General features: G+C 32.9%; 1 protein-coding gene and 1 pseudogene across 1 annotated transcript; one reads left to right on the top strand and one right to left on the bottom strand.

Moving 5' to 3' along the window:
* The first annotated feature begins 1,905 nt into the window (after window positions 1-1,905).
* Window positions 1,906-9,178, top strand: LOC130935369 (uncharacterized). The gene is made up of 17 exons (XM_057865078.1): window positions 1,906-2,411; window positions 3,142-3,495; window positions 3,614-3,754; window positions 4,078-4,210; window positions 4,310-4,423; window positions 4,523-4,596; window positions 4,686-4,760; window positions 5,153-5,245; window positions 5,370-5,430; window positions 5,823-6,155; window positions 6,360-6,486; window positions 6,583-6,682; window positions 6,796-6,865; window positions 6,955-7,107; window positions 7,206-7,301; window positions 7,696-8,015; window positions 8,474-9,178. The coding sequence occupies exons 1-17, from the start codon at window positions 2,337-2,339 to the stop codon at window positions 8,723-8,725; spliced, it is 2,571 nt and encodes an 856-aa protein (XP_057721061.1). The 5' UTR covers window positions 1,906-2,336; the 3' UTR covers window positions 8,726-9,178.
* A 3,593-nt stretch (window positions 9,179-12,771) lies between these two features.
* LOC130934948 (pathogenesis-related protein 5-like) lies at window positions 12,772-13,478 on the bottom strand (annotated as a pseudogene).
* Window positions 13,479-13,863: the final 385 nt, after the last annotated feature.

Here is a 13,863-nt window from a genome sequence, read left to right as displayed (position 1 = left end):
GGCATCCCCCGCCCCCGCCCCGCCCCATTGACATCCATAGAGTGAACAATACAAACAGCAACAGAATTTATATAATTTCATGTCAAAATCAATAACAAGTCATTCCGTCTTAATGTCTGGGGCGAGTAGTTGATTATGAAAAGACTTTAAAAAATAATTAAGTGAGAGAATATACGATAAGAAAAATTATTTTATAAATTTTATATTTTTTAATGTAAAACCAATTTTATATATTACTCATACTTATAATATTAACATAATATTAGATTATATTTTTTTTAAAAAAAGGAATTTATTCTAATTTTTTTTATTGTTTTACAATTAGTAATAGTAATGTGTGTAGTACTAGTAATTAGTAATAATATAATATAATATAATTATTTGATGTTAATATGAGTAATTTTGAGATAATAAAAATATAAAAGGCACAAATGTATTTTAATAAGATATATTACACTATGAACATATGAAAATGAGATTTTATTATATATAATTAAAAAAAATAATTTTGTTTTTATTTTTGATATTTGTTTAACAATTAAAAAGTTTAGTATATAATGTCATACATAGAAAAAAAAAAAAAACAGGTATATGCTGTAATATAGTTATGAATAATTATATGTGGATAAAAAGTTTATTCACTATTTTTCTCTAAAATTTAATGAATATATCTTGATTTTTATTCTATGCCTTTAGTTTACGTTAAAACGGATAAGCTTCGTATGAGTGTTCAGTATTATATCAAAAAAAAAAAAAAAAAACTAAAGAATAATATTACAAAAATTTTATAGAAAATCAGTCTATACATTTTTATAACACAGATGGAAATATAACACATTTTACAAATTACAAAGAAAAATAGTATAATTTATCTTTTTCTATTTACAATCCTTAATTAAAGATATAATTATTTATCAAATAGGATAAACTACAGATGATGATTTTGAATTTTTGTTTTAAAATATTAACATAGTGTTATGTTGTTAAAAGGTATTATAATAAACTAGATACTAGATATTTTAGAAAGTTAACTTATGTCAAATAAATCCTAGAGCTTTTTTTCAACACTAACAAAATCAATAGAATATTTTTGGATTAATTTTTCAATTTCTAATTCTTTTCTCTCTAGAAAAAAATATATCTAGTATATATAATAACAATTGAAATTGAAAAGGTTTTGGTATACAATTTCATATACATCATTTTCGTTATATATTCATTAAAAAAAAACCTTTCTAAATTTTTATTTTTTATAATATTTCTTAACTTGACATATCAATAATTAATTCCTAACATATATGATATATAAGTTTTAGTTAAAATTTTATCGATTTCCTAAACACAAACTTAAATATTATAAATAAAAAAATATTTTTAAAATTATAAATACAACTAATATTATAAAAAATAGTAAAATATATTTATTTTTTTATAATTTGTTAAAAATTTAAAAAATATCTCTAAATTTTATTTTATTTTAAATTTTTTAAATTTTTCTATTTTTTTTTAAATTTAAGATTGATTGAATAGCAACTTTACAAAAATAATATTTAATACTAACAAATCATACATAAAATCTTATAATTAACTCTTAGTTATTCCGTATTATTATTATTATTATTAGATTAGTCATACATTTTTTAAAATTTAGCTATTTGAATACATTTGATACAAATAAAAAATTTTAAAAAATTAAAATAAAATAAAATTTAAAAATATTTTTTAAATTTTTAACAAATTAAAGCCACACAAAATATACACAATTAATTTTCACACTGTCCGAAAAAAAATATTTTTTATTTGTGCAGATTTTTTCCCCTTATAAAACAAAAAATATTAATGCAAAATAAAAAATATAATATTAAAAAAAATAAACGCTGTTCTCCAACCACTCCACCCAATCCATTGCGTTTTTTATTTGCTTCCTCTTTCATCTTTCTCTCTCTTCTTCTTCTCTTTCAGTGTGTCTCAGTGTCTTTCCCTTTTTCCCATTTAACTCTCTCACACAGAAACAGAAACAGAAACAGAGAGGGAACAAGAACACGAAGAAGAAGCACGAAGAAGCTCAAAATCTAGAAAGCTTCATTCTACACACAAACTATATTCAACGAATCGAAGCTGCTTCTTCATTTCTTATATATAAATTATTGTTTATGAAGATAGCATTGTTTTGAAAAATCGAAGCCGCTGTTCTGGCTTTGTTAACCAAACAATGATGTATCGGAGCAAGCGATTCGTGCGCGTTCCGTCGCGGATCCGTGATTCGCCGTCGTTTTGATGGAAACGGCGTCGTTTTCTGTCGACTGCTTCTCCGCTCACACTTCCTGGAGTTCAAAATGTTTCCGTGTAGCTCACGCGCTTTGTTTTCTAGGTCTCGCTGTGTGCTTCGATTCGACGTCGTCGTTCTCGCTGTAAGCTCTCTCTCTTTTTCTATTTTTGTTATTTTGTTTTGATTTTTCAGTTCAATGGTGCTGCGTAGTTTAGTGCTTATGATTAATTTTTGTATATTTTGTCTGAATAATCTGTTTGAACTGTGCTTGGGCTTTAATTTGTAGCTGAGGATGCGTGTAGGTTAGAACATTCTATATTTGGATGTGAAATGAAATCTGTTCTCAATTTTTCCCCTAATATTTGGTTGTGTTTTTTTTTTCTTTTTGACGTGGAAGTTGCTGGTTTGGTCTTTTTGTTTGATTTGAGGGTTTTTGTTTCGTTTCATTTCCGGCTTAGTTATCTTTTGCACGATATTGTTTTGCTTTGAAGGAAGGTTTTTAACTAAACATCCTTGGGGGCTAATTGGTTATAGAATATTCATTGCTTTGTTTCTAGTTTCTGTTTTCGGCTTAATGAAATTCTAAGCTCGAAATTTTGCTGATCTATGATTTGGGGCAATGGTGTTTGATGAGCTAAAGAAAAAGAAAAAGATTTCTTACCTTCTCAGTAAGTATGTTTGGATAGCATATACGGTTTCAAACTTTAGGGTTTCTATTTTGACATCGTTTTTGCTAGTGTTTTCTGTCATTTCTTAAAAGTGCAAATTGTGTTGCCTCATAAAGTTTGTTGAATGCATTTCGTTTGCATATTATGAAGACCTTGAGTGCTCTAGTCGCATGTCTGTTCTTAAACTTCTGCTTCTTGCCGCAGATTGTATTGATATTGTTTTGGTTGGAAGCTGGTACTGCAAAACCTGTAGAGCACCGACTTCAGTGGGGAAGCTCAGAAGGGAGGACTGAGAATGTTGCCTCGCACTCTTGCATACACGACCAGATAATTGAACAAAGAAAGCGACCTGGTCGCAAGGTGTATTCGGTTACCCCACAGGTGTACGAGCCTGGTGTCTTGAAACCCCTTCAGCACAGAGGCAGGGCATTGCTTGGTGTATCATCATCAGTGGAATCTCAAAAGGATGCAAAACAACCTATAAGGATTTATCTAAATTATGACGCTGTGGGCCACTCGTCTGACAGGGATTGTCGAAAAGTTGGTGATATTGTTAAAGTGAGTGTTCCATATGATTGAAAGAAAGTATCATTTGGAGTGTATATCTAAGCATTGGTATTCTCATTCTCATGTACGTATAAATACATAAAGTTAATGTTTAATTTTATCTTCACAGCTTGGGGAGCCTCCTTTGGCTTCGCTGCTTGGTTCGCCTTTGTGTAATCCTCATGCTGATCCCCCAATCCTTGGTGATTGTTGGCATAACTGCACTTCTGAAGATATCTCTGGAGAGGACAAAAAGCATCGACTTCGTAAGGTGATTTTCCAATATTTCCTTTTGATTTTGTTTCGTTTCACTATATAACAATATAAAAAAGGCAACCTGAAGTAAGGAAGCATACCTTGCACTTATGGTTCTGCACCTTATGACTTTCGAATCATATGTTTACAACTTCATTTGTTGATTCAATTGTACCCTTAACTAGGCTGATAGATAGTATTACGTGGTACGCCATAACTGTTGGCACTTTTTTATTTCTCTTTTCCATGGTATTGCTAGAGCAATAATACCAGTTAAATTGTTATTATTTGCATAATTATTGGCAGAGATATTTACCATTTGGTGGAAACTTATTTCAGGCATTAGGGCAGACAGCTGACTGGTTTCGGAGAGCATTGGCTGTTGAGCCAGTCAAGGGGAACTTGCGATTAAGTGGATATTCTGCATGCGGACAAGATGGAGGTGTGCAGCTTCCACGTGAATATATCGAAGGTATGTAAGATTCTTTTGTTATCTGCCTTCTGTGGGAACTGGGAAATGTAGTTTTTGCTTGTGAATTTAGTAAATGAGGTCTTTGTTCTCCTTTTCCAGAGGGTGTCTCCAATGCCGACTTAGTTCTTTTGGTGACTACGAGACCCACAACTGGGAATACACTTGCTTGGGCAGTTGCATGTGAACGGGATCAATGGGGACGTGCTATAGCTGGTAGATTTTCCTACAAAGATTTATTGTTTATATTTTTGTCTTATCTTGCACTTCGGATGCTTCAGAACTGAAAAAAACTTCTGTTTTGCTGGTGTGAAGGACATGTTAACGTTGCTCCTCGTCATTTGACAGCTGAGGCAGAGACTTTGCTTTCTGCTACTCTAATACATGAGGTCAGTTTGGTTTCTGTGTCTAAATGGGTTGAGAGTGAAGTCCTAAATATCTATTTGTGGCTTTGTTCACCATGGTTGATCCTTTTCAGGTTATGCATGTTCTTGGTTTTGATCCACATGCCTTTGCTCATTTTAGGGATGAAAGGAAAAGACGGCGTAGTCAGGTAATGGCTGTCTTCGTGCCATATGATTCATCTTTTCTTACAATAACTATATAACTCTAGATATATGAAATGCTTGGGAATAGGGTCCTCATAAGTTTGTGTTTCTATAATAATCAGATATGCAGCTTCATAGTTTAATTTCTTACAATTATAGAAGAGTAAAATTTCTTCATATTGATGTAGACAAAATATAATGGTTCTGGAAAATGGCATATCTAGAGTTGAGAAACTGTAATGCATGCTGCTACATGCCAAGCATTTCCGTCATAGAGAAATAATGCCTAATTTTTCTTGAATATCATATCATCTATATTTTTTCTTTCCAATACTTACACTGGCAATCTTACATTCAGGAATTTACCTGCTTACATTTTTAAATCTCGTCATTGCAGGTTACTGAACAAATTATGGATGAAAAGATTGGGCGGATGGTAACACGTGTGGTTCTTCCACGTGTTGTCATGCATTCACGACATCATTATGGGGTATTTGCTTGGGAACATATCTCTTTACAATTTCAATGTCATTTTGCTGTTTTCATGTTGAAAGTGTCCTTCATCAGAAGATTTTGTTAGGGTTTTAAATAAGTGATCTGTTGGCACTTGGCAGGCATTCTCAGGAAATTTTACTGGTTTAGAGCTGGAAGATGGTGGAGGACGTGGCACATCAGGTTTTGATTTCATCAAAATTTTATTTCTTGATACATATTCTTGCCTCCTCTTTTTCTTCACCTCCTTTTCTTTGAAATTCTGTTAACATGTAGCTAACGAATCCTGGCCTATTGTCAGTATTATCTGTGTGAATATGCTGAAATGGTAGGACTGTAATTTATATGCAAAAAGAATGATTAAATAGAACTTCCAGCTTCTTGCTTCTAAACAAAGCATTAGCCTTCCATGACAATCACCTTAGTTGCTTTGAAATCTTCCCCTAAGTTTCTTAAAATAACCAATCGAGAAATGCATGGTAAAAAAGTTCTTCTTACAAACACTGTATGATATTCAAGCATGTACTTCTAATCATGAGCAGATGACCAATCAAAATTTGGTAATTGTATTACAGGATCTCATTGGGAGAAGAGGCTACTAATGAATGAGATTATGACTGGTTCTGTTGACACAAGATCTGTAGTTTCTAAAATGACATTGGCTCTCTTGGAAGATAGCGGATGGTATAAAGCTAATTATAGCATGGCTGACCGGCTTGATTGGGGTCGCAACCAAGGTAGCGAATTTGTTACCTCCCCTTGCAATCTTTGGAAGGGGGCCTATCGTTGCAACACAACACAGTTCTCAGGTTGTACATATAACAGAGAGGCAGAAGGTTACTGCCCGATTCTAACATATAGTGGAGATCTCCCTCTGTGGGCTCAGTATTTTCCACAAGCTAATAAAGGTACATACTTTCATGATCATGTCTTTATTTATATGATTAGGGGTTATGCTAATCTTTGTCTGATCCATATCCCTGACCCTGCATAGTTGCAGTCTGTTTGTACTTTGTAGTAGTGATCGCCATTTGTCTTTTCAATTGTGTTCTTTATAAACTAAATGTTTAGTTGGCTGTAGTGGAGATCTCACTATTCACTGGCTATTGCAGGCGGCCAATCCTCATTAGCCGATTATTGCACTTATTTTGTTGCATACTCTGATGGATCATGTACAGACACTAACAGTGCTCGTGCACCTGATAGAATGCTTGGTGAAGTCCGAGGAAGTAACTCTAGGTTCTCTCTCTGACTGCAAATTCATATGCTTTTCTTGCATTTCTCATGTGCCATAAGGATTTAGATTTGCTAACAGTTGTTTTCCTTTTGATGAAGGTGTATGGCCTCATCATTAGTGCGCACAGGATTTGTACGGGGTTCTACGACCCAGGGAAACGGTTGTTATCAGCACAGGTGTATTAATAATTCTTTGGAGGTATGGTTGTTTGATTGATAAGTGAAATGTTCTCATTATTAAGTGTATGTTACCCTTGCCTTCTTTCCCTCTATTGCGGAAGTCCTGAATGAAGCTTCATATGCTATATACAGGTTGCTGTTGATGGTATCTGGAAAGTGTGTCCTCGGGCTGGTGGACCCATTCAGTTTCCTGGCTTTAATGGTGAATATTACCATTCTGTTTGTTTACACATTGATGTTAGATTACCATTGCATTGACAAGTTATCATCCTTCATTGTATTGTCCCATAGGTGAATTAATCTGCCCTGCATACCATGAGCTCTGTAACACAGCCCCAGTGGCTGTGTCTGGGCAATGTCCCAATGCGTGTAACTTCAATGGAGATTGTGTTGAAGGACGCTGCAATTGCTTTCTTGGATTTCATGGTCATGATTGCAGTAAACGTGAGCTCTTATGTCATGCTGTATTTCCGCATACTTATTATTTGTTAATGATTGTTGTTTTACTCTTCCCTCTATTAATGATTGTTGACTTATTCCAGATTCCTGCCCAAGCAACTGCAATGGTAATGGCATCTGTCTCTCAAACGGAATTTGTGAATGTAAAGCTGGCTACACTGGCATTGACTGTTCCACCGGTAATATGTTAATATTAAGATTCCAAGTTTTACACTAGACTATATGTTTCCTTCTTGTTAGTTCCACTGGTTTATTAGTTTCTTAACTTTGTAATATAAGAATATGCTTAGTATTTCTTGCTTATAATGTAATTTTAAATAGCAGCAATATCATACTTGGTTATGGAAAGTACTGCTATGTTGGATTACTTTTCTACGCGCCATGTTGTAGTTCCTTTAGGATAGTTAACCTCCGTTTCATGTTCATGTATTTTATTTCTATAATTTTGGAAACACAACTACTAGTTAATTGAAAATTTAAACAGTTGGATCAGTCTTGTTCAACAATAAAAGTAGGCATGTATATAATTGGTGAAACTACTATTTATTGACCCATTCCCAATAATTCATGCAGCGGTTTGTGATGAGCAATGCAGCCTTCATGGTGGGGTTTGTGATAATGGAGTTTGTGAGTTCCGATGTTCGGACTATGCGGGATATACTTGCCAGAACAGCTCAGTGCTCCTCTCCAGCCTTTCAGTTTGCAAGGAAGTGCTGGGAAAGGGTATTTCTGGGCAGCATTGTGCACCTAGTGAACCTAGTATTCTGCAGCAGCTAGAAGAAGTGGTTGTCATGCCCAACTACCACCGACTATTTCCTGGTGGTGCAAGGAAATTATTTAATATATTTGGGAGTTCCTACTGTGACGAGGCGGCTAAACGACTTGCATGCTGGGTAAATTCTATCTTTTCTTTGCTAAAGTTATCCCTACGATTATTTTCCCTTTATTTATTTATCTATCTTTTTAAATAATGGTCTTATTCTTACTCATTGGCAACTCTATTTTTTCCTTAGAGTTCGCATTACTGTCAAATTTAATGGTTATTCTTATCTAATTTTCTTAGAAGTGATTCTTCAATTTGATTATGCAAATATGCAAAGTGAGTTTTCAGTGGAAAAGTGATTTTTTGTCGGGGAAAAGCTGAAACAAATGCACTTAGTTCTAAAATAATAAGATATGATGTAGAACCATTAATTGTGGCTATAACCCTGACTCTTCAAAATTGTTATGTCACTAGATCCAACATTGCATTTTGTGGAGAGTAGAACCATTAGATTGTTAAAATTATTCTCTCACTCTAAATTTGGTAATTTGCCAATTTGTCTGATGAGCATGTTGCATAATTCCTCAGATTTCCATCCAAAAGTGCGACGGTGATGGAGACAACAGGCTTCGAGTATGTCATTCTGCATGCCAGTCATACAATCTAGCATGTGGAGCATCACTGGACTGCACTGACCAAACCCTATTCAGCAGCAAAAAGGAGGGTGAGGGTCAGTGCACTGGTTCCGGTGAGTTGAAACTATCATGGTTTAATCGCGTCCGGAGTAGTTTTACCTTGAGAGATAGTTCCTCCAAAGGAATATCTGTAAGAGATAGTTAGCTTCATTTTTTTTTTCGCTCTTCTTGGGTGGTTTTAGGTTGTAGTTTCTTGTCTTTTAAATAGGGTCATTGTAGAGAAAAATGGTGGTAAGCAACACCTTAGGTTTAGGGATTGGCTTTACTCATCCTAAATTGTCTAGTAGGTTGAATGGATGGGGAGGTTACTGATTTGGCTTTCAAAGAGAGCCTGTTGTAGAGAAAATTGAGACCTATGGAAAGGGTATAATAGTAAATGAGATGAAGAAAGGTGTACCAAAAAAAAATGTGATAAAAAAAAGGAAAAAAAAAAAGAAAAAAGAGGAAGGTTACATGGTTTAACAGTGTTTTGGCCGAAGGCCCTTTAAAATGGAAAGTTTTTGTTTCTCTCTAGTCTCTACTTCATTCCTAATTCCTTTATCCCGTTCTGATATATTGTTTTCAATTATGTGATTTGTTTCCCTGCGAAATTAATGTTTGCAGCATCGTCTTCAAAGTATTGCAGGGTAAGAATTTCTATGGTCAAGTTTGATGTATAAAATTAATCACGAACCTTGCGCATAAAAATTTCTACCGGTATTTATTTCAACATACCCATAGTAAAGTTTTTGTTAATCCTGGAAAGATATAATTGTTACCATGTTAATCATCTAGAAGTTCTAAACTATCAACGGCAGAACGTAATGACAAGAAAAACAAGCCGACAAATTTCCTAAAGATGAATGCTTTCCATTAGGCAAAAAATTAATCGATTCTACCGTATTAACATAACCACTAATACGAAATTATAATGCATTCGCCAAAAATATACGATAATATTGATTATAATGCTATTATATTGGGTCACTGATTCAATTGAATTAGTTACCGAATGCAATATCTACAAATTGTAACTCTGAAAAAATATATATTATAATGCATTCACAAAAAACGATACTATAATTAGTTTATTATTGTACGAGGCAAAATGGTCCTGAACTATATAACAATTTCTTTGGTAGCAAAACCAAAAAAGTAAAGGAGGAGAAATATTGAGGAATCCGATCGGTTTCTACTTTAAACTTGTTACTTTATTCACAATTGTTTTAAATTCTAATACTAAAAATAAATTTACACACTCAATCATAAATCTTACCATTAGATAAATTTCCAGCATAGACTCCACCCGCCATTTAAACCTTTTCAATCATGAGTATATCCTCTTGGTCTCTCTAAGGAACAAAAAGTGCCAAGCAAACCTTTTGATCTATAGTTTTTCTTGGAAGCCCAGATTTGAATTTCAACATCTTCCTCCAGCTTATTCTCTTCAACAACTTCTTTGTGTTTACCATTCAACACATACATGCGACTCATCTTCTTTTCGTTTCCACGTTTGCCCTTCTTCTTGTTCATGTTCCACTGTCCAAGTTTCACCTCAGTTTCCTTCACAGCAGCATCAAGACCATCACCGCCATTGGTTCTTGGCTTGTATATTAGTGTCACTGCAATGGTTTTCCGGTCACGGGCAAACAACTTGTCTGCTTCTTGATGGAGCATCGTCTTTTCTTCTTCAGTTAAAAAATCAAAACTCTTGATTTGTTTGAACGGCATCGATATCCTAGCATGTGTCCCTGATACATCGCTATAATACAATAATTTTTGAACGATAAGACAGATAGGATTTTCTCCACACAGCTCTTTGAACTTCGCCTCCAACTCTTGAGGCAATCTTGGCACCGCCGTCAAGGGGGGTCGAACACGAATCCTTTTGCGGCGGGGTTGATGAGTTTCATGATAGGGGGGTCGAACCCGAATCCTTTTGCGGCGGGGTTGATGAGTTTCATGATCATCTTCATTCCCAACAACCAAGTCATTAGCTTTAACAGTGTTGTCGTCATTACTGACAACAACATTGTGGCCTTCTTGTTCCAACTTTTCTTTAGCCATTGCGGCAGCAGCTTCCGCTAACAAAACCAAGCCATTCCATTTTGGATTAAGAGTTGCCTGTAACAAGAAAGGCATGATTGAAAAACTGGAGTGTAATGTGAGTGTTCTTGGAATGGAATGTAAGAGTTTCCTGATATGGAAAGTGAAATATATAGTGTTCGTTTGAGTGGCTTCATAAAAAGAAAGAAAATCTGGCTGAACGGTTTTATTTAAATTTAATTGATATGATATGATATGATATGATCTTGTTTTGTTTTAATTTTAAATCAAATTAATTATCTTTGATTTATCATACGGTTAAAACAGGCAAACAGAAGTATCATTTAATTTTTAAACTTTAGAAATCTAACTAAAAATTTAATATAATTATAGCAACTCAATAATTAAACCGTAGATAAAAGTATAAACAATTTTATGTTTATGATACTATATTAAAATTAAGTCGACTTGAATGTTGGTGCTACTAATAAGAATCCGTATATGTATGTGTTTATTTTCATTGTTTAAAGTTTAATTTATTTATCAAACTAATTAATCAGTTTACTTTTGAAAAACAAAAACTAAAAAAATCTTCTAAAGATTTGGCCAAAAATAAATATCACAACAGAAAAGAAAAAATAATAATTTGAGTCAATTTAAGTTATTTTCATAGAGCATTTTTGTTTTGTATTCTTTACTTGATCCGAATAGAAATTATAAAATTACTCCTCTTTATCTATTTTTGTTTTAATTTTAAATCAAATTTATCTTTGATTTATCATATGCTTAAAACAGCTTTGTATGTGTTCATCTTCATTGTTTAAAGTTTAAAAAAAAAAACTAACTAAATATGGCCAATAATATCTGTTTCTTTTGGCGCAAGTAATACCTTTTTCATTTTACTTTGTTTAAATTTTATTTGATAAGAAGTAATCTTAATTGAGGAATGCTAGGGGGCCAGCATTTTTTGTGTTTTTTAACCATCAAGTAGCCATCAAGAGTGTTTTTAATGGTGTGAGATTAAATCCAATGGTGTAGGATCATTCAATTTTCTCTTAATGGTTAAATGCTGGCCAAATTTTCAAAAAACTGCTGGCCCCCAAGACTTTCCCATCTTTAATAACAAACCACAACGGTTAAACAAAGTTACCAAATTTGTTTTATTATTATTATTATTATTATTATTATTATTATTATTATTATCTAAAAAGATAAAATTTTATTTGTATCGTTATGTTATCAAATTAAATATACAATACGGATCCTTTATATCCCCTTCACTTTGATAGCTGTCCTCTAATAATAATTTCAGCAATTAGAATCTCACAGATTTGCCAAATTTTGAATTTGTTTAAATTTATAATGATATTTAAATTAAAAAAATATTCTTAGAATATTTATTTTTATGTTTAACGTAGAATGAATTGTGAAATATTAAGTAGAGACCTAATTATAAAATTTTAAATTAACATAATTAAAAATTTAATATAATTATAAGGGCTCAATAATTAAACCGTAGATAAAAGTATAACCAATTTTATGTTTATAATACTATATTAAAATGAACTCGACTTGAATGTTGGTGCTACTAATAAAAATCAGTGTGTGTTCATCTTCATTGTTTAAAGCTTAATTTATTTATCAAACTAATAGTTTACTTTTGTAACAGAAAAAAGATCTCTTAAAGATTTGGCCAAAAATAAAGATCACAATGGGAAATTTTTTTTGAGTCAGTTTAAGTTATTTTTATAGAGTATTTTTGTTTTGTATTTTTTACCTTTTTTTGAATTAGGAGTAAGACTTGAACTTGAAATATTTGAGTGAAATTGGAAAGAGTATACCATTTGAATTATCCTAAAAAAATATAAAATTACTCCTCTACAAATTCTGGTAAAAACCACTACATAAAGACGCAGTTTCTCAATTCTAATTAAATATAATTAAATTAACTAAAATAAAAACTTAAGTACTTAATTTCATGTGGAGTTTATAGGTAGGAGTAATTAAATAATAATTTAGTTAAATTTATTAAATTATTTAATAATTTTTAGTTATCAACACATAAAGTTCTGTATCCAAGTATTTCACCGTTAATTAACAAACCAATCACAAACACTCTTTCTTTAACACTAACAAGTAACAACTATATAACCCAAAAAATAAAATCTAAGATTTAGGATTTATGAGGATTCTGTGGGGGCAAAAAGTGAGGATCTAATTTGCTCCAGAACATGTACAAGTGCTTGAAGCATCATCATAAGCATAACTATAAGCTCTTGGACGTGCAATCTTAAACATTTTTGAGTAATTTGTAGGTGGGCATGTCTGTGGTGTTCCGTGCTCCCCGGGGCAACAACTCCGAACTGTTGAATGCTGCACACGCGCTCTTGCATGCAACTACCAAACTAGTAACACCCTTTACCTGTAACTCCTTTGGACAGTTATCATTTAGGTCAGGAATACAGCCAGCATATTGACAGTTACCGGTTCTTCCGGTTGCATATACCCCATAGGAACATTGTAACCGTCTACCAAGCTCACATCATAAAAGTGTCATTGCCGGCATTTCCAAACTCGGCCAGTGTTACCGGCAGAACACCTCCGCCGATACACTTGAGGCCACCGAAACAGTCTCCGATAGCACATTCACCTTTACCGGTCGTATCAAAACTGCACTCGGTTCTAATCCAAAAACGTCCTGACCAACCAGCCGGCACATTTAATTGGGTCAAAAAACCGGGTCTTAGAGAAAGTTCCGTGTAAATAATATTTGGGCAGTTGCCGGAAAGACTTCCGGGCCAAACAGTGTATTTGCAATTGTTTTGTAGGGTGAATAATATGGTTGATGCAATATCACCTGCCAATATATTCATCTATCAGTGTTTTTTTTTTTTTGACAAAAATATTCAAGTGCTTTGAAATTATAATTTTAATATACTTGCAATGGCATGCCAAATCCAAAAAAACGGTCGCTAGTAATATGAAAATGTTTTCATAAAGATGATTGATAAAAATTATTAGATGATTAAATATTTAATATAACATGTATCAATGTTTTAACTATCATTTTCTCGTAAAATTATTTTTAAGTCAGTAGTAAAAAAGAGTGCATGCACCAATATTTATCATCTGCTAATGAAGAATGATGGCAACCAAAACACAATTTTTTTTTCATAAGTATTTAAATAGTTTCTTAAAAAATTATAATTTAATTTTAAAAATTATACCACACATTAATATTATATATTTTCATAAGTT

The sequence above is a fragment of the Arachis stenosperma genome, chromosome 6, assembly GCF_014773155.1.
Source record: "Arachis stenosperma cultivar V10309 chromosome 6, arast.V10309.gnm1.PFL2, whole genome shotgun sequence".
NCBI lineage: Eukaryota > Viridiplantae > Streptophyta > Magnoliopsida > Fabales > Fabaceae > Arachis > Arachis stenosperma.
Note: the sequence above shows the minus strand (reverse complement) of the source record. Positions and strands in the feature narration are given on the sequence as shown.